The 22,070-nt window shown below is 44.3% G+C and overlaps 1 protein-coding gene across 2 annotated transcripts in view; it reads left to right on the top strand.

Annotated features, from left to right (window-relative positions):
• The window catches only part of MCC (MCC regulator of Wnt signaling pathway), a 411,412-nt gene that overhangs the window by 51,726 nt on the left and 337,616 nt on the right, over positions 1-22,070 (top strand). Inside the window, exons 3-4 of one of the 2 annotated variants that reach the window (XM_006134467.4) lie at positions 14,622-14,833; positions 18,993-19,043. In XM_006134467.4, the coding sequence (XP_006134529.2) occupies positions 14,622-14,833; positions 18,993-19,043 (263 nt within the window). The remainder of the gene's footprint in view (positions 1-14,621; positions 14,834-18,992; positions 19,044-22,070) is intronic. The other variant, XM_025190402.2, reaches the window with a different exon arrangement.

The following is a 22,070-nucleotide window of genomic DNA, read 5'->3' on the forward strand; positions in this document are numbered from 1 at the left end:
GCAGCCAGTGCCAGCCAGCTGTCCCCACCCAGTCCCCCAGCTCCCAGAAGCCAGCCAAAGGCTGGAGACGGCGGGCGCCCTCCTGGACTAGTGCGGAGATCATGGATCTCAATGAGGTTTGGGGGGAGGCCTCCAATGTCCATGATCTCCGCACTAGATAGAGGAATGCCGCCGTCTCCGGACGCATAGCTCACACCATGGCCACCAAAGGCCACATGCACACACAAGAACAGGTGTGCATGAAGATCAAGGAGCTGCGGCAGGCATATGCCAGAGCCACTCAAGGCAGCTCCTCAGCAGGGGCAGACACCTGCCCCTACTTCAACACCCTGGGCCACATCATGGGGGGCAGGACGGTCTGTGCCACCCCGGGGGGCAGCGATCCAGGACCGGAGGGCCCTGACCAGGGCGCAGAGGAGGAGCCGCCATGGAGGGTGCCACGCTGGCCGGACCCCCGAGCTGTCTCAGCAGCGGAGTCACCAGGGTCGTCTGGGGAGGCCACACCATGTAAGTGCCATCACTGTCCCCTTCCTGGGGGGGAGGGAAGGAGAGAAGGCGGAGACCAGGGACCGCGTGCGTGGGCCTTGCTTACCACGGATCATGCAGCAACCTGTGCACGTACAAGCACATGCCATGCTACCCCTGGGCAGGTGACTCCAGCCGCGTGCCACACAGGGGCCATGGCCTGATAGCCGTGACGAGACCTGACATGCTCCTGACTTCGGGGCGGGACACAGCAGGATATCCTCCCTTCACAAGCCCCCTCTACATAGAGGCAGGGGGCATCTCCCCCCCACCTCGGCCGTACTATACACAGCACAGGGGCATGGGTGCGGTCTCCGGGCAACTCCCACTTCCGGGGATAGCCAGACATTCCGACCATGGCCTCTGAGCAAGCACAGAGGCTCTGACAGTGCTGGGCATGGTCATCCTCACCTCGCAGAGGGGGGCTGGGCTTCACCCACTGTGTCCCCAGGGAGAACTGACCACTTCTCTTCTTTCTCCACAGCCGCACCAGCTGCGCGTGCAGGGCGCACCACCCCGCCCGGGACATTCTCATGCACCCGAGGGCTCAGCAGGTCCACCGCAACACTGCAGGGGTACCGAGACCAGCACCTGGGGGCCCTGCAAGCCCTGCACCACACCATGGAGCAGTGGGTGCAGGACGAATGGGAGTTCCGGTAGGAGCTGCTTGCCCAGGGTCGTGCCACCTGTGCGCATCTGCAGATCCTGGTGCAGAGTGTGATGCCTCGTGCTGCTCCAGTGCCTGCTGCCTCCCCAGCTCCCACCCCTCCTCCCACTCCTTCTCCCCCTCCCACCTCTCCCTCCACACCCTCCTCCCCATCCCCCTGGGGACGCCGAGGCCCCCGCACCTGCCGTGCTGGGAGACATTTGGCCCAGCGAGACCCCCACTCCTGAGCCCTGAGCTTCCCCTCTCCCTTCTTCCCCTTGCTTCCCCCTTCCACCTCCCTCATCCCAGGTTTCCCCCTCCCCTCTAACACCCTCTCTCCTTTCCTCTCCCGCCTCCTTTCCCCAGTCTCCCTAAACTTTCATATCCCCTCCCAGTTTTGTTAAATAAACAGAGTTTATATTTTTGAAAATACGTGTATTTTATTTGGCATCAGGAAGGGGGGTTAAGGAGGGGTAAGTGGAAGGGCGTGAGGGAGGAATGAGGCACAAGCCCCCAGTGGGGCAGACCAGGGAGGCTCTGAGTGCTCCTCAAGGTGGAAGCTCTCCCGCAGGACCTCCTGGATACTGACAGCCCCCCGATGGACCTCCCGGATGGCAGCCTGTAGAAAGTGCAGCCAGGCCTGCAGCAACGCATCCACGAGAAGCACCAGAGTGCCCAGGGGCAGCTCTGGCTCCATGTTGCAGAGTGCTGTGGTTTCCCGAGTGAGGTCAACCAGAGCACACAGAGACAAAATACTTTGCTGTCCCTCATCGAGGTAAACAAGCAAGCAGGGAAACCTGCCAACTGGCTGTCCGGTAGGGCAGGTCCCTTTAAGCCCAGACCTCAGAGAGCCTCAGGCAGCAGCCCCACACAGTAAGTCTTGACCTGGTGCCCTGCTGGAACTGGTTCCGGCCAGCCTTAAATGCGATTCAGTGTCCACTCAGTGTTGACATGCTATTTCGAAATAGAAAAATGCTATTTCGAAATGCATTTTGTGTGTAGACGTGTTATTTCTAAATAAGATACTTTGAAATAACACTGTAGTGTAGGCATACCCTAAGAAAATGGCCACTTTTAGATCCATTAGTGAGTGTCCGAGCAAGATAAAATATTCCCCAGCAGGTTTCTGTATGTTACCATTTTGAATATCTGATTTGTGCCTGTTAATCCTTTGTTGTAGAGACTGTCCAGTTTGGCCAATATACATGGCAGAGGGGCATTGTTGGCACTTGATGGCATAGATCACATTGGTAGATGTGCAATTGTATGAGCCTCCGATGTGGTGGCTTATGTGTTTTGGTCCTTTGATGTCACTTGTTTAGATGTGTGGACAGAGTTGGCACCGGAGTTTATTGCAGGGGTGGGTTCCTGGGTGAGTATGTTTGAGGTGTGATGTGGTTGCTGTAAGAATTTGTTTGAGGTTGGGGGTTGTCCGTAGGTGAGGATTGGCTTGTCTCCCAACGCCTTTAAGAGTGAGAGATCATTTTCCAGATTAGGTTGTAGATTGTTAATGATGCGCTGGAGGGGTTTAAGTTGGGGGCTGTTGGTGATGACCAGCGGTGTTCTGTTGTTTTGTTTGTTGGGCCTGTCTTGAAGATGCTGGTACCTGAGTACTTGTCTGTCTCCGTCAATCTGCTTTTTTCAAATCTCCGGATGGGCATTTTAGTTTTAAGAATGCCTGATAGAGACCCTGTAGATGTTTGTCTCTGCCTGTGGAATTGGAGTAAATCTGGTTGTATCTTAGGGCCTGGCTGTAAATAATTGATCAGGTAATGTGTCCAGGATGGAAGCCAGACGCATGTAGGTAAGTATAACAGTCAGTAGGTTTCTGGTATAACATAGTGGAAATATGGCCATCATTTAATTGCATTGTAGTGTCAAGGAAGTAGATCTCTTGTTTGGACTGGTCCAAATTAAGGTTGATGGTGAGGTGGAAATCCCTGTGGAATTCTTTAAGGGTCTACTTCCCGTGCATCCCATGCTTCACATATGGTGAAGATGTCATGACTGTAATATAAGTAGAGGAAGGGTACTAGGGGATGAGAGCTGAGGAAGCGTTGTTTGAAGTCAGCCATAAAGTTCTTGGCATATTGAGGGGCCATACGGGTGCCCATAGCTGTGCTGCTGACTTGAAGATATAAATTGTCCCCAAAATGGAAATAGTGGTGGGTGAGGAAAAAAGTCATGAAGCTCAGTAACCAGGTGTGCAGTGGTATCACGGGGATAGTGTTCCTGACAGCCAGATCTGTCATCAAGTAGAGTGTTGGTGTAAAGAGCTTCTATATGCATGGTGGCCCGGATGGTGTTTTTAGGAATATTACTGATGTTCTGTAGCTTCCTCAGGAAGTCAGTGGTTTCTCAAAGGTAGCTAGGAGTGTTGGTAGCATAGGGTATGAGGAGAGAGTCAACATAACAGTATAATCCTGCTGTAAGTGTGCCAATGCCTGCGAAGATGGGATGTCCAGAATTTCCAGGTTTGTGGATCTTGGGTAGCAGAGAGAAAGCCCTTAGTTGGAGATATGGGGGAGTGTTTGTATAGATTTGGTCCTGAGTTGTAGCAGGGAATTTCATGAGCAGATGGTGTCATTTCTTTTGGTATTCTTTAGGGGTCTCAGAGGAAAGAAGCCTGTAGAATCTGGTGTTGGCGAGTTGTCTGGCAGCCTCTTGTTTGTAATCTGTTCTGTTCATGTTGACTACAGCACCCGATGTAGTGTGCTGCTTATTCCAGTGATCTTGGATTAGATTTCTCCATGTGTTCTCTTGACAGTGCAAAATATGTTTTCTGCACCACTGAGTTACATTTCTTCATCTGCGGATAGGTGGAAGGAAGCATTGCCACTTTGTGAAAAGTACTTTGGGCAAACAAGCTCCCAGTCATCCCTGGTTCTGTTATCAAGTTAGTTTTGAAAATCTTGATAGAGACAGGGATAAATAGGAATATTTTAGCTCCATTGCTGCAATTTTGTTAAATAAGTTCCAAGCAACATGTTTCTGTGCAAAACAGCCGTTAGCCTAGATGCTGAAGAGGAGAGTCTGGCAACTGCACTTTCCATCCAACTGCCCGTCTCCCTGTAGCAGCTTCTCCCAGTGTTCTGACCTCAATGCTGAAAGCTTTACTTGTTGGGTTGGTTCATTTTTAAACAGCACAAATATACATTTGGATTGGTGTAGTGAGTGCTGGGCATTAATCTCTAGGTCAGTTGTTTTCAAACTTTTTTTTCTAGTGATCCAGTTGAAGAAAATTGTTGATGCCCACAACCCAACATAATTGTGTTTGTCTAGAGTGCAGGCTTCAAAGTGGAGCTGGTGATGAGAAGTTTGGAGTGCAGGAGGGGGCTCCGGGTGGGGGAGGGCTCAGGGCAGCGGACTGGGGCTTTGTCTTACCTCTGGCAACTCCTGGTCAGCAGCACAGTGGGGACATTCCATAACCTGGTACTGGGTCGTGACTCATACTTTGAAAATCACTGCTCCAGATGAACTTTAATGTGCTGGAGGGAAGTCGCCAGGCTCCTCAAAAACAGGTTGGTATTTAAGTAGTGTTTGATTTGGTTATATGGAAGTGGGTGTTGATCAAACTGTTGCTGCTGCTTCTCAAAGATTTAACAAGTTTTTTTACATGAATTTCTTGCTGTTGGATTTTTTGCAACTATATTAGAAAAACAAATGAGTTCTAATAACATGACGGTGATATGATGCCATGTTATTGTTATATGGTGTCTGTCTCCTTTCAGAAGAAATGGCTAACTGCACAGATACCATAAGTAATTACCTGAGGGCTGGAACCAATAGGATCCGGTGTTATGATGAACAGGTGGGCCTCAATAAGATTTGAATGTGTCTGGGAAGATGAAGCTGTGGCAGGGGTTACAGAAAGGAAGCGTGGGATCTAGGCAGGTGGAAGCATAGGAAGCAAACTGGGCTCTGGCGAGAGCCCTGAAAAACGTCTGCTATAAGCTGGGAGGTCTCCAGGATTCCTTCAACTTCTCCCTGCAGGGGAGGGAGTAGAAACCTGTTAGGAAGAAGAGTCTCTATGGGAAAAGTCTCAGCTCCCACTGCACAGGTATAGGAGTAAAGAAAGGGGAACTTCATTGTGTGGTAGGTCGTGAGAGTTTTGTTACTCTGGAAGGGTCTGAATGAGAAGAGTTAGCTGGCCAGAAGGCTGGCCATAGAAGATGCAGACTGGTGTAGAAGTAACAGCCACCGTTTCCCTTCTTGTCCCCTTTATTCGGTTAACTGGTTAAGCAATATGTTTAACCAGTTACCAATTAAACGGGTTTTTACATCTCTATCCTCCACCCACAGACAATCCCCAGCGATTTTCTTTTTCCCCACCTGCTCTTCTCCCTCATGCCCCTCCAGGTGCTGGTTGAGCCCGAGGATGATGGGGCAGCTAGAAGTCTGTCTCCACATACACCCCAGGTGTGGGGACATGAAAAGGGGGGGGTGCTATCATGCCCCCAGCCTGAAAGAGGCAGCACTGTCACTGGGGGAGGGGGTGCTGTTGAGCCAGCTGGGGAGCAGCAGGGCTGAATACTCCCAGGTTAAGAAAGGGATGAAGGAGTTCTGCCCCTCCTGTATATTAAAAAGGGGGCAGAAGTTCTTTCATAGATGGAATAGGCATAATAGGCTGCACCTTCCTAAAATATGGGGGAAGTAGGGATTGAGAGTCAATCAGAGAGGTGTTTGCGGTAGACTGGCAGGTTTTCTCCATTGACCTGTTGGCAGATTTGAAGATCTATGGAGTTAGCAGTCACAGAATTGGTAGATGAAGTTGTGTGATTTATTCCAGAACTTGAGCAAACCATTTTCGTGTGTGCTTTGAACGAATGACAACTTACAGAGCAAGGTACCTTTTACTGCTCCAACCTTGATATGATTATGTGGAACACTTCTGACCTGTCAGAGATAAAATCAGCTCTGTTGCCATCTGCATTCACTGTTGTAGCAATAGGGGAGGAGACTGGAGGAGGAAATAGAGTTCTAATTTGCATATGCAAATTGTCTTTGTATGTGGATCGCCTGAGATGTTTATTGAAGGGCAGGAGTTATAATCCCAAAGAGAAAAGGGTTTACAATAGTGCAAGAACACACTTGGTTAATGGGTGCATCAGTGTGCTTGAACACAACAAGCTGTGGGAGGCTGGTGCCTTCTTGGTGATTGAAACTAATGCTTAAAATCAACATACTACAATCAATTTTTGAAAAGCTTTTTCTGTTGTCACTGCTGAGAAGAGGTTTCTCTTGAACAAAACATAGCCATATGTTTCAGTTGCCCTTTATTTGCATATTACAAAGAAACTATAGGTTCTTGATGCAAACCATTTACAATCCTTTATTGCTTCCATGCTATTGCAGAGAACGTTATGTAGTCCATTGTAAATATGTCTTTGAATAAATTCACATTCACTGAGGTAACATTGCCACTATAGTCAAGTGCTTTAGATTATGCGCAGCATAATAACCATTGACGATGAAGTTCCATGAAGGCTTTGGCCTTTGACTCCTGCGCTAGAGCTGTTTCCTGATTTGCACAGAGACCATTGTGATCATCTGCTCCTCATTTTCAGTAGGTTTTATTTCCATTACTAGCATGGTTTAGTCAGAAAACCCTTTCAAGAACAACAAGAACATTTATTCTTTCTTTTCCCCTCCTCATTGTATTTTTATAGCTCTTCTGGGAACAGTATTGCAGACAGCAGGATGTGAGAGAGGTTATGTTCCATTATGAAAAGACAATAGAAATAAAGAGTCCTCAAAAGCCCTAAACATGACTGTCTAGGTTTTACTGTCTGAGCCAAATTGGCTGCTTGTAAACTTGACCCCACTTGTTCTTTGCCTGACTTTGGAACACATCTGACCTTCAATGAGCTTTAGTGCTTTAAACAATCAGAAGTCTAGTCTGAATTTAATTTTCTTAAAGTACTTTTGATCATATCAATCTTTGCATATGCAAAATGACAATAGAGGAATTGGGATATTAGAATCATTCTTCTCCTTTCCTTTTTTCTTCTGTTTTTAAAAGGTTAGCCTTGTAGCTTGCTAATCCTTTGTAAATATATATTTTGTTATGGATGGGAGCAGGGGTGAAAATAACTTAATTTTCTTACAGGTATTGTCACATCGCGCCGTCCTGGGGAGAGAGCAGGGCAGAGGGATAGGGTGTGCGATACAACAGTACCTTATGAAATGTAAGTGTGGGAGCTCAGGGCAGGGGTTGGGGATGTGGGGGGTACAGGAGTCAGGGCAGGAGTTTGGAAGTGTAGGGTGTCCAGAGGTCTGGGGGTGTGCAAGAGTCTGGTTTGAGGAGGGGCTCAGAGCAGAGGGTTGGGGTGTGTGGGGGTGCAGGAGTCAGGGTTGAGGGGTGTGAACAAAGGGTTGGGGTGTGAGGAAGGACTTGGGACAGGGGGCTGGGTGGTGTGGAGGGTTCAGGAGTCAGGATTGGAAGCTCAGAGCAGGGGGCTGTGGAGATGGAGTCAGGATAGGGGACTTGAGGGTATGTTCAGAGGTCACTGCGGGCACGGGAGAGGAAGGGAGGGTGCCATTTGTTGAGGGCGGGGTAAGAGAGGCTCTGCAGCTGCACATACTGGGATACTGCTGCTCTTCTTCCTCTTTCCTTGGGTGCAAAAGGAAACTGGCCTTTTCTGTTTCATTTTGGAAGCCTTTCCCTTCATGCTGATAGTGCCTCTGTCATGAGCACTCTAGGGGTGTGGCTAGACTACTTGGCTCCATCGACAGAGCCATGTAGATGAGTTTACTCGGCAAAGGGAAATGAAGCAGCGATTTAAATAATCACTGCTTCATTTACATCAAAATGGCCGTCACGCTGTGCCGATCAGCTGACTGTTCGCACAGCGTGGTAGTGTAGACGAGGATCTGCTGACCCCAGAACCCTTTGTCATCAGATCCTGTAAACACTTTCTTCTGAGTTATACCAGCCTTGTCTTCATCTTGTAGGTTAACAATGGGTACACCCCAGTTCCAAGTCCCTTCAGATCATTCCGTTGTGATATGCAGCCCCTAACACTACCTACTCATACAAAATCTAGATCTTCTGCTCCCAAAGATGCAGTGCACTCCAGTTAGCCTTTTACCTTTAATTCAACACTATTGTAAACCACACAACACTTGTGAGCACTTACAATAAAACAAAAGTATGTTTATTTAAGAAAGGATAATGATTTAAGTAGAAATGAGAAAGTTATGGAAACAAATGGGGTTAAAATATAAAACAAAGTCATAAAACACAAACCTGGGTCCCACTTTCTAATAGCTGCCTTTCCTTTCTAATTAATGTAGGTTTCTCCCCAAAATGCAGTCTATTATAGAGTTGGGTAGTTTCACAAAAACAAAATCATACCATTCATAAAAACATCTCTGCTCCACAAGAGGTTTGAATGAATCCAGAGGCTATCTCCCTCCATTGTGTTGTACTGGAAACAGACTTTTGTTCCTGTTCATAGACAAGCTGAATCCCTTGTCTTATTGTAGTGTTCTTCCCCCGTCCCCTTTTTTTAATCTGTAAGTGGTTTTGATTGCTTGTAGTCGCCTCTGAGAGTTTTCCGTTGAAAGTCAGCATTGTGTAAAGCTAAACAATTGAGCCTTGCTTTGTTTTGCTGGCTAAATAGGGTGGGCTAATAACTCCCTCCTGCCTAAATGGGCCATCTCCAAGACATTGTCTCCTGGTAACTAATTTTTACTCCAAGTCTATAAATCATACTTACAATATAAATACATTGTTCCTTAAATATTACCTGTAGATACATCCCACAATGATTATTAATCTTGATAAGTTAAAACTTTTTGTAGATATCTCGTGTTATAGTCGCCATTGTCATTTTGCTGACCTTTGAAGATTATTAAAAATTGTATTAATTTTCAGTAGTCATACCTTGCCTATTAAATAAAGAATCACCAATGAGCACATTGGCATCTGAAAATAGTCATTTTTACAGTCAGATTATCCACTGGAGGGAGACATGTTCATGAGTCAGCCCAAAATCTCGGTAGGGAAGGACATGTAAGCAACAAATAGGTAAATAAAGGGCAGACTAGATGGCTCAGTTGTTTCTTGATATGATGTGGAGCCTTTTATCTCCCAGCTGCCAGTCTGAACACTATGAATTCACTAATAAGCTAAAGTTGACCCTGACAGACTACAGCACAAGGAATTAATACATTCCTATGTTATAGCCACAAGGGGGGGACAAAAATATATTAATTTGTGCACACAGATTTATTTGTGCCATGACTTACTGAAATATTCTATATTGTGAATTCATATGACAAATGGGACTGCCTTTCCACATTCTCAGCCCTTTCCCCAACACAGCAAGGAATTCTCTGCCTGCTGTACAGATTGCATTCCTAGGATCTGGGCTTCATTCTGGCTCCCAGAAATTGAGAGCTGTATATTATGTCCATTTCTTACCCAAGAATGCAATGCTATTTTCTCCCCCCATCAAGACAGCATAGCATCATGAACCACACTTTTACCATGGAAAATGTAATTGTGCCTGCCCCGTAGAGGGTGGCGGGGCTAGTCTGTATATAAGCATTACAGATATGGGACTATTGAACCAATAAAAAATTGGGGATGTATTGTAATTTGTGTTTGTTTTTCTTAACTTTCATTTATTTAGTTGTTCTTCTACAGAACAAAACAGTCTAAACAATAGTCTGAATTCATATATAAATACAGTACAGAGAATAGGTCATTTTAACTCCATGCAAGCAAGAATATTAATATTATAAAGTCTGCTCTATTAATTGCATGGTCATGTACATGCCCACATGATGGACTTTTTCATATGTTCAGTACATGTGGATCCTGGGAGAAGGAGGGTATGACTACACTATAGAGTTTTTTCAGAAAAACTTAAGTTACGTCCACACTGCAATTGCATTCTTTCAAAAGAAAATCGAAAACAGATGGTTTTTTCTGACATTGGTAATCCTCATTCTACGAGGAAGAAGCCTTTTTCCGAAAGAGTACTTGTGTGGATGGGGAAGAGGGAGTTCTTTTGAAAGAAGAGGAAAGAGCAAAAACAGATGTGCTCTGGTGGCCACTCTGTCCATAGTAATCACAGCTTAAATGCGAGATAACATCAATTCAGTGTGGATGCTATCTTTTGAAAAAGGAGATGGCTTTTTCGATATGCTTTTGCAGTGTGGACGCTCTCTTTTGGAAGAAGTTTTTCTGGAAGATCTCTTCCGCAAAAGCTTCTTCCGAAAGAAGCTTGCAATCTAGACAAAGAAGGATAGAACACAGCCTCTTGCTTGTAAGACAAGGCCTTTACTGCTCAGCTGTAGTCCAGCCACTAGAGGGCAATGGTACCCACGTCTATTACTGTGTGCACACTTTGCATTACCAGAAGATTTATTTTTTGGACTTAGTCTGATGGACAAACGTTTTAGGGCTTGTCTGTTTTGGACAACTTGCACTAGTGTATTATTGAACCCATTACACTGGAGCAAACTTCTAATATATATGCAGTTAAATAAGTGTAAAGCATTCTTAAACTGCATTATCTTAAAGTAGTATCTAAACCTTTTGGTTTCACCTGCACTTTTTCTGTGGAATAGAACAGACCTCACTCCTCTCTTGTGATTTCTTGTTTGGGAGAGTACCATTTGTTTTGATGAGTTAATTTCATTTAATTCTGTTTCCTTTTTTGATGGGATTATTATATATTAACTTTATGGTATATTCCCTTTTGGTGAGTTGAGTAGAAAAATATGTAAATATTTTTAATCAACTCACCATTTATTTCTGCTCCGTGCAAACACCAATATAAAGCTTTTTGTTAACAAGATTGTCACTATCAAACTGCTATTTTACCCACTTTGTACTAACTCTTTATAAGCCCCTTGGTTTTTTTTCCCATCTGATCTATTAACTCCATGGTCATGCATATGCCCACATGATGAACTTTTTCATATTTTCAGTACATGTGGATCCTGAGACAACATAGCCTCTTGCTTGCTTGATTTATTGTTGCTAACTGGCATTTTATTGAGTGAGTAATTCATTATCATGTATTGATATACAGGCAGTCCCCAGGTTACATGGATCCGACTTACATCGGATCCCTACTTACAAACAGGGTGAGGCAACCCCGCACTAGCTGCTTCCCCCCAGCAGACCAGGGAGACGCGAAGCTAGCGCCCCCCGCAGCAGACCAGGGAGACGCGGAGCGGCTTTTCTCAGCAGACACTTCAGCTTGAGAATAAAGGACTGAGGGAAGTGAGGTGTGGGAGAATAAAGCTGAGCTCTGGAGAAATGTTTGGCTAGAGTTTCCCCTACAATATGTACCAGTTCCGACTTACATACAAATTCAACTTAAGAACAAACCTACAGTCCCTATCTTGTACGTAACCCGGGGACTGCCTGTATACCCACTTTGAATGTAAATGGATATTTTGAATGAACACAGTCCATTGAGTTAATCTGACAGAATAATTTATTATTGTGTATGGGCTGCTGTGGCCTAGTGGGTTGAAAATCGCGTCCAAAAGTCAGTAGATTCTGATGTTTACTTTGCCACTTCTTTTTGGGTATGCTCGGGCAAGTCACTTAATGTCTTAATTACCTTAGATGCAAAACAGAATAGCGATACCCACCATTATGAAATGTTTGGGGATCTAGGGATTAAAAGTGTTATGGAAGATGAACAGCTGCTTTTAAAAGGCTTACATGAAAGGTATTGCTTGTAAAGAGCTTAGATTGGTAGGTCTCATTTTCTAAAATAAGTCCATTTGGCACCACTGGAAGGTTGTGCTCTTACTGTGGCAGACTTTGCAAGAGTTTTGCAAAGCATTCAGTCTTGAAGATATTACAGGAAGATCCATTTACTTCCTGGAATTCCCTAAAGCTTTCTCTGTGAGATGTCTCAAATGAGAGTTGTAACTTATTTCTGTTCTCATGGGAAAATTGATTAAATTTAGGTTAGTTCTTTGCAAGTAGTTAGCATCAAGTTATTTCCTAACAGGCTAGTCTTCAGTATTTCCCTGAGGGCTGAAATCACATGAACTGAGATTTTACAGAAATCTATAACTTGGCCAGGTTTGAGCAGGGACACCATGGTAACCCTCCACCAAATTTAAAATTGCTGCTGAAAGCATGGAGACTCTAGCACTTCTAAATAAAACAGTTTACGCAGTTTACATCTTTTTTTATATTACCAAAATAATGTATTTTTCTGCAATAAACAGAAATGGCTAACTTTTATTTGCAATTTACAAAAAATATTGACTCTGAAGCAGATACCCATCATGAAAAAGAGCATGCCCAAACCATTTAAGAACATAAGAATGGCCATATTGAGTCAGACCAAAGGTCTGTCTAGTCCAGTATCCTGTCCTTCTGTCAGTGACCAATGCCAGGTGCTTTGTAAGGAATGATCAAAACAGGTAATCTTCAAGTGATCCATCGAGAAGAGGCAGCAGTGTAGAGTGGGGAGGGACCACGGGAGGCTGCCGGGAAAGCCTCTGTCTGCAGAAGCCCAGGCTCACTGCAGACAGAGGCTGGTCTGCGGCAGCAGCTCCTGTCTGTGGGGTGTCTGAGCTTCCTCTGAACAGAGACTGCTCCAGCATCCCACAGAGCAGCCTCTATCCGTGGCAAGCTTGGGCCCACCGCAGACAGAGGCTGGTCTGGGGAGAGCTCAGACTCCCATGGACAGGTGCTGCTGCTACCCCGCGCTTCTGCCTCTGTATCAGAGGCAACAGCGTGGGTTGGCAGGGAGCGCCCTGGGAGTGGGGCCAGGAGTGCACTAGCTGCCGGCCCCACCCTTGAGGACTATCGAATAGTTGTGTAACTGCTAAGATTTCATGTGGTTACACATAGGATGTTAAATTTAGATAAATTAACTAATCGAATAGTCTATGGGATTTCCATCAACTATTCGATTAGTCTGTAAGGGCACATCCCATACCCTGCCCTGAATCCTGCACCCCTACTCCTGCCCTGAGCATCCTCCACAGCCAACTTCCTGCCCTGACTCCCTGCACTCCCCACACCACCAGCCCCCTGCCTTGAAGGACTGGGCAACTAAGTCTTCTAGTGATTCTGTATAGCAGGGCTACTTGGGGGACACAATGATACTCCCAGCATATGCCAAGGGCAGCAACTTTATGAGTGGTTGCAGATCCATGAAAATATATATGCAAATAGCTTCTTTCACACTGACGGGCATAAATACAAAGATTAAGGCAAGACCACACAACACACAGTCACACCATTTAAGTCAGTTCTGCTATTATTAATAACATGCAGTATTTACCTGATTTCCACCTATATGACAGCACTTTTAATGAGCAATAACTGTCCATGAATTTAACTACTAAAACGCATATCAAGTAGGGCTGTCAAATGATGTGTGTTAACGCCTGCGATCAATGCAGGGAAGGATGAATGCGTTAATTTTTTTAAAATGCATTAATTGCTGGTGTTAATGCTGTGCTGCCCCTTTGAAGTGCTGCTCCGGCGCTTGAAAGGGTCAGCACATTAGGAACCTGGAATCAACTGGAGGCCCCAGCAGACCCCAGGCTCCGTGCAGCGCTTCCCTTTTGAAGCGCTGGTTCGACGCTTCAAAGGGGCAGTGCAACGTGAAGCTGGGGATCAGCTGGGCACTCCAGCTGATCCCCGGCTCTGCATTGCACTGCCTCTTTGAAGTGCTGCTCTGGAGTTTCAAAGGGGCAGCACATTGGAGCTGGGGATCAACTGGAGTGCCCAGATGATCCCCCAGCTCTGCATTACGCTTCCCCTTTGGAGCGGCGGTCTGGAGCTTCAAAGGGGCAGCGCTGCACTGAGCTAGGGTCTGCTGGGGACTTCAGCTGATCCTAGGCTTCCGCGGTGCTGCCCCTTTGAAATGCCGCCACAGTGTTTCAAAGGGGCAGTACGCGCGATTAATCGCGATTCAGGTTTTTAATCGCTTGACAGCCCTAATATCAACAGAAGACCATTATATTGACCACTTATTTTGTTTTGGCTCCCACCTGTGGGCCGTGTGTTGAGCCCGCATAAACCCAAACTGCACTGTGGGCCGCAAACAAACAGACCGTGGGCCACATGCGACCCATGGGCCACGTGTTGGGTAGCCCTGCTATAAGGTAAGGAATACTGTGGTGGATATATGATAAATTACACAGGTGTATAATAAAACTTATCTCTGAATATTTTTTCTGTTTTTGTTATGTTGTGTATTTGGATTTATTTCCACCATCATACTAATAGATAGTATTTTTCTTCTGTTATTAAGAGATGTAAGTAATATTTCTAAATATTGTATGAAAAGCTGTTTTTTTCTGTGACCCATGGGTCTTGAAAATCCCTACCATGTCCCATAAACACTCTTTTTTATTTTTGTTTTCTTTTTGGGGGGGGGGGAATGTTACCCCTTGTATATTTGCCAAGGGATTACAGCTGGATCTCTTTTTTGTTTCTGTGCTTCAGGTGCTTTGTCAGGTGCTAGAGAAAGCTGGGAATATGATTCTGGAGCTAGAGACCTTCAGAGTCCTGATTTGCAGAGTCATTGTACCCTACAGAAGCTCTTGGAGTATGGAGGTAGCAGTATGAATCAACAAGCTGCTTTGCAGAAATTGCTAAGTCAGGCCTCCAGTCGTAGCAACTCAGTTGGAGGAAGCTATTTAGAGCTTGCCAACACTGTAAGTACCCTTTATCTTCACTGTAAAGTTCTTTGGGGTTCCCCCCCAGCTTGAATATAATAAACTTTTGAATCATGATCCACATGGGAACTATTAGGCTACTGTAGTTTTCATCTACCACGTCATTAAATTTTCAGCTTTGCAAATAATGAGAAGTATTTAGAAATTACTTGTATAATTAAGGATGTGCTTTGAACAAAAAGGATTTGGTACACTGCATAATGCATTTAGCTGAAGTTTTTAACTTATGCAGATTTAATTATAAAACATAGCCAGTTTTTAAAAACATTTATTTATTTAAAAAAAAAATGGTTTGGTAGCCCAGTGGCTGACAGTGCAAGTAAACATCTCTCTGCTCATTAAATCAATTTGTGTCATGCAGGAAAACATTTCCCCTTATATTTCAGGATTTTCCACTTCATTTGTTGAGATTTCTGTGTGGAACTCTTTGTGTAGCCCCGTGTTTTACTATTCTCATAGGGAAGCCACATAAGAAAGGTATTCACCACATTATTCTCTGCAGTAAAAATCCAATGTCTTTGTGAAGTGAGTGGGTTTTTTTTGTTTTCAATTAGACATTGATTCATTTGTTTAAGGGCATGCCTACACTGCAATAGGACACCACTGATTGGCCTGTGGCAACTGACACTGGAATGTAAAGCCCAGGGTCACCTTGCAGCGTCCTAGAGCCTGGGCCACAGCCTGATCCTGAAGGTTTGCACCACAATTAAACAACCCTTTAATGACAGGCACAGTAAAGCTAAGTCATCTGGCAGAGGCCAGCTGCATATTTTTAACTGCAGTGTAGACATATTCTAAGTAAATTTAGACCAGGTGTGTTATACTTTTATAGCCATTTTGTAGCTCATTTCTGGTGGTCAAAGGGTCATGCTCCTAAACTGAAAAGAGGGAGCAAGAGCTCAAAATGGCCCAAACTAAAAGCTGTGGGGAAAAATTGAGGAAGCCATTTTAGAATGCTGTGACCGTAACTAGCTTTGTACTGGTGAAGCCAATACTGTTAGTTAATGCTTACTGAGAGTGAAGGGTGGGCATTCAGAAGAAAATGGAAATGTAGTCAGCTGATATGAGTGACAGCAACACGTCACTGTGCCACGTTCCATGGGGTGCAACCTGAAACTTGGACGCCACTGAACCCCATCTTACCAACCCGAGTGCCTGCTCACACTGATAAAATGACAAGCTGCAAACCCCTTCAGGTACTGCACTCACACAAATATTCACAGGCAGGGACACACCCAGCTGAGTTACATGAATGCTTTTGCCAGCTACTCATGAACCAACATAGAGAAGTTCTGTCCAACCACCCAGTTTCTCACCCTAGGACTCCAGAGCTGTACTTGCCTTGTCAGAAGCCTGACCAGCATAAATTCTTTACCCAGTCCACCCCTCTTCAGTGTGATGAGGACAGCACACTGGCCCCTTTCTCCAAGCAGATTTCCCTTTACATGTAAAACAACAAATTGTATTGGGTACACAATATAAAGCAGATATATTAACTGCAGAAAGATAGCTTTTAAGTGATTATAAATAAGTGTACAGATCAAAGTTGGTTACCCAAGAAATAAAAGAAATTCACAATTTGAGTTCTATAAACTTGGAAGGATTGATTCAAGCTGTGCCGCACCCTGATCGCTAGAGTCTTGCAAATCTGTGGATATCTACTTTATATCCATGGGTATCCTCATCTGTGGATGTGAATGTGGATATCTGTGGCTCATTTTTGTGGCTACAGATGTGGCTACAAAATTTTCTATCCATGAAGAGCTTTACTGATGGCACAAACTGTTCACCAATATTCCATATATAGACTGGGATTACTTCTTTCACAACTCTTTGTTTTCTGGCATGTTGAGTTATAAAGGAAGTGAAGCCAAGTGATAGTCACTTCCCCCTTTTATAGCTTCTGCCATGGGGAGGGAACTTCATTGTGACAAAAAAAAGATTTAGCACATTTAATAGAAAAGTATAGGCATGGGATAGAGTTCACGTGAGCTGGTCACATGCCCTTCCATGCTTTGATGAGTTATAGCAGGTGCCATTGCCCATATTCCAGCTAGAATGTCTACAGGATAGTTGATCAAATGGGGATAAGCTTCTTCTACGTGTTCACTGATAGATCATCTTGAATAGTCGATTCACAATATGCTGGCTAGATTGTATGTAAACGTGGGAGTTATGACTAGAGCAAACGCATTTGAAACGTAGGTATATAGTCAATATTCATAACTTCAGATACAAAAATGATACATGTGTACAAATATAATGATAATATGCCGCAAACCATAACATTTCCATTGACATTTCACATTTTGTACAAGATAGATCATAATTTTAACACCATAGTACATGTGGGAGTTCCAACGTGTTGCCTGAGGGTTCAAAGCATCACAATCACGTAATTTTGTGCACTGTTTTAAAATCTGGTTGGTAGCTCCTTAACACCCATATAGAGTGAGCATTGCTTCATTAATCTTTTATTAACATAACTCAACTATGCCTTAAAGAAAAATGGGTGAACAAATATTATCCCAGTATTCTTACTGTCTAGGAAAAATATCTTCCCATCTAGTTTTGGGTTCCAGTGGAGCTTATTTCCATTAAGCTAATTTTTTAGAGATGTTATAGCTGCTGGCTTAAAAGTCCTTGGTGCACATCCTATGCCAGGATGGGTCCACAGTTCTTCCCGGCTCGTGAATCCCCGCAAGGCCACATCTGGGGTCAGGGCAGATCTGGAGACCCACATGGAGTCGACCACATGGCATATTTATACCTCCTTCCTGGTCTCTTCTTGGCTGCAGCAGGTCACCTGGCCCGTGGCCTATCCCTGTGTCCCCTGCTGGTAGTCCTTAGGTATCGGTCACCATTCTTGAGGTGTGTCCTTGGCCTATAGAGGGCTATTGTTCCAGAGCTTTGCTCATTAGCATGTCCATGGGCAAACATTCCTGGCCCGTTACTCAACCCCATACAGAGAAAATTCCAGTCTCCATACATAGTACCTATTCATAACTCCACACACAGACATTATACAGCTATATGAAGAGCATATAGAGAATCAGTAGAAAGTAAGCTTTTGTTTGACACCTCACATGGCCCCCTTTGTACCAACTTTTAGGGCAAGCACCCCACCATGGGTGCAGCAGTGATATGGCTGCTCCCCTCAGAATCTAGTAACATGACACAAGCAAGCAGGGAAACCTGAGAACTGGCTGTCGGCGGGGAGGGGCGGGGTTCCTTTAAGCACAGGCCTCAGATAGCCTCAGGCAGCAGCCACACAAACACACAAAATAACTCCTGACCCGATGCCCTGCTGGACCTGGTTCCGGCTGGCCTCAAATGCGATTCAGCGTCCACTCAGTGTGGACGTGCTATTTCGAAATAGCAAAAAGCTATGTCAAAATGCATTTTGTGTGTAGATGCATTATTTTGAAATAACTATTTCAAAATAAGATATGTAGGGTAGACATACTCCTAGAGAAGGATCTGGGTTAAGAACCTTGCATACCAACTATGATTACTTCAGTAGGCCTGACTTAGAGTAAGTCTACAATACACAGCTTTTAGCAACATGGCCTGCATCATCTGAAGAAGTGGTATGTGCCCACAAAAGCTCATACCATCTTACATGTTTTGTTAGTCTTTAAAGAGATACCAGATCATTTGTTTTTTTAAGTCTAAATACTATTTGTCTGCACTTTTGCCCACCAAAAACTTCCGCCCCCTACCGAGTGGCATTTGTCGGCACTCCTGTTGACAAAGCACTGTTTGTTTACACTAGTACTTGCCTAGGCAAAGCTTTTGTCTTCAGGGTCTTTTTAAGCACCTGTGAACAACAAAAGCTTTGTCTCTCAATTGCCAAGGTTCAGACCTTCAAATTTGCCCTTTGTGAACTGTGAACTTTTCTAAACAACACATTGTTTACTTTTAACAGTAGGAACATCAAAAACATACATCAAAGAGAACAAGGTTTTTGAAAGAAACAGTCAATTTGTATGAATGCATATAACCCTGCCCTCCCATGTTAGCTAAGTGTGTCTAGCATCTTCAGACTGCTTCAGTAGAGGTTCTCTTTGTCAGCCTATATATCTCCTGACTTCTGCCCCTCTGACTTTTTAACTGTTTAGTGTTCTTTTAATCTTAGGTTCCCAGCCTTGGCAAGACAAGCCTTGTAATTTTGCTGGAGCCGAGACAGGTAGGCTCTTCCAACTTAATAGCCCAGTCATTATTCTCTTAAAGACCTTGAACTGTTTTCCCAGGGGTCTTATCTCTAGTCATTGTTTTATATCCTGCTTATTTTTCCTGATAGCGCCTTTAAATAAATTCCTCAGACAGAAAATATTTCTTGCAGCAACTGGATGCCCGTATGGCATACATAACATTCCTAAATTAATGCAGAGCAACCCCATGTCCTTCACAACATTGAAATCAAAGGTTTTCAGAGATGTAAAAGCATAAACAGGCAGCAGTCCTTTGTCCAATGTTTAACTGTTTCTACCAAGTAGAAAAATCCATATGCATTTTTAAAACAGCATGAATGTACAACTCTGCTTTGTGAAGATATAATACCTGCTGTACAGCACAATATCTCTTGTTTATCTCTCGGAGAGGCGGCAGTGTTAGTTTGTAATTTTCAAAACCACAAGTAGGTTTTTTGTTAGTCTCTAAGGTGACGTGACATTACTCGTTATTTATCTCTGTTACGTTTGTCCCCTGGTGCAGTGTGAATTGATTTTTCCCAGTGTGTACAAGTGTCCCTGCAAAAACTTGAAGCTACTATTAGAAGTATGGAGTTTTAATGACTTTTTAAAAAAGGCATACTTCTAAGTGGAAATTGTATGTAAAGTGAGGATGATCCTTTCTTTAGAGACATATTATTCTGGTCTCTTGGAATGATTTGATTAATAAATATCTTCACATTCTGATATCCAACAACAGTTACTGACTACTCACCCCAGAATGTGTGTGTTTTATCTGTTTTGCCTTGATTTATTAACATGTTCATATTTAGCTCTTTGTTTTGAGAGACAAAATCTGTAATTTTATAGGGACAAATCTTGTGGCATTTTCTCCCTGTTCTATCATTAGTTTTCATATGGAGAGCATATTTCTCTTTGACCCTTTTCACCTGGTTGGTAAAATTTATACCTAATATATTGATTCTTTGGTTGACACCATAACCATTTATTATTGGTGCACCTGCTAGAGTCAATAGGTTAAATACTGCTATAAATATTGTATACAGGAGCCATTATATAGGCTCTAAATTTAATCATTGGCAAAGTTTAATTTAACCATACTTGGGTGTAAATAATACAATTTCCTCTTTGCAGATAGCAAAAAATTCCAGCTTTGTCAGGAATTTGGTGTACATATGTCATTGTATTTTAAACATCAGAGTCAGACCACAGTTCTAAATGTGTGTATTCTTACTTGAGTAGTGAAAAAGTTAATTGATTTATGGGCTACCACCTGCATGCCTCCGTCAGGGGCTAATGGAGATGCAAATAGTCTTGGTTCTCCTTTTATCCTTCCTTGTACAACTGATGCAGGATGGGAGAGTTGGTGTTAGGAGTTGAGTGTCCTCCACATGGCAACAGATGTGATATGTAGCCTTTTCTCTGGAATTTTAGCACTTGATAGGTGGAAGTAATTAGGGGTGTGAACTGGTGATGCTTTCTAGGAAGTGGTTCTCAAACTTTTTGGCCCACAGCCTCCCATGCTCAATGCAGACCTTTTTGTGGACCATTGGCCAACCTACCATGATGACGGGGGGGCAGAGGACGGGGGTGTTGGGTCTGGCTGGGAGGTAGGCTGCAGGAGCAGCCTGAAAGTAGAGGGGTTGCGTAGGAGGGAAGGTGCAGGAGCAGCCTGGGGGCCTCGGTGGGAGGGAAGTGCATGAGGGAGATATGGTGTGGGGTCTGGACATGAGGATGATGGTGGGGGGCACTTACCTGGCAACATGTCTCCTGCTGCTCCGAAGCACTGCCTCCCGCTTCTCCCATTGGCCGTGATTCTGGCCATTGGGAGCAGCAGGAAAAGCCTCCAGATGAATAGTTTCCTGTTCTGAAGTTCCCCTAGCTGGGAGAAGGCGGAGTGGCAGCATGCAGAGTCACTTTCTTCCCCCTCAAGCCCTATCTGGACCGTGAGGCTTACCCTCTTTCTCCTCCCTGCAGTGGGTTAGCTGGTATTGACACTATGACCTTGCAGTGGGAGAGGCGGGGCTGGAGCACCAGTGCAGGCTCCTGACTGTAGGGGAGGGGCAAGCTCCAAGCGTGCAGACCACCTGCAAGATAGTCACGGACCACTAGTGGTCTATGGACCACACTTTGAGAACCACTATTTCCAGGTAATGGTTAACCAGTTCTCCAGGAGCAGCTCTCTGACTGCAGCCTGCTGTGAGTGGAGGGCTGCACCAGCCCCACGTGGGGTAGGGAGCATGAGCCCTGCAGGCCTGGGGCTGCTGCAGCTAGCCTGGAGTGGTCCTGCGACTGGGACCCCGTTTAGTCAAATAACCGGTTAAATGTTAGGTTACCCTAACATTTAACCAGCTAACTGATTAATTTGGATTTTTACATCCCTAGAAATAATGGGATTTGGATCAATGTGCTCCTCTTTACCATACTTCTCTCCACAAGTGACTACTCTGGAATAAGGCTTTCGTATGTTTCTACATCGTGCCTTATTTTCAAATCTAGCACCTCTGTATGCACATATATGTATTTTTTGTGCACAAACACCTATGTGCTCACTTTTTTCACCTCTCTCGTCTGCTTGCACTGTCAATAAGACTGTAGAGCACATTTGTGAGCACAATGATAGAACTTACGGACACAACTCATTTGGATAATTTTCTGCTTCTGTATTATTTCATGTGCGCACACATGTCTTAATGTTAAAAAAAGCACATGCACACACAGATGCTACATTTTGAAAATTTGGCTTAAAATATTTTTTAAACTGCTTTCTAAGTTGGTGATGACCAGTGATCCTTTTACTGCTATCATGTAAATGGACATTATCTAATAAAGTTGATATATTTTACACAGTGTTTTCCCTTCAAAGGTCTCTCCATACATATTACAAACTGATACAAAAGCTTTAAACTTAAGACCATTCCATCTGCCACTTAAATCCAGGTACGTCTATGGTGAAATAACAGTTGTTTAACAAGAACACTAACAGACGAGGAGAAGAAATTGTAAATGCGTTTTTTCTTTTA

Source organism: Pelodiscus sinensis, chromosome 6, assembly GCF_049634645.1.
Source record: "Pelodiscus sinensis isolate JC-2024 chromosome 6, ASM4963464v1, whole genome shotgun sequence".
Taxonomy (NCBI): domain Eukaryota; kingdom Metazoa; phylum Chordata; order Testudines; family Trionychidae; genus Pelodiscus; species Pelodiscus sinensis.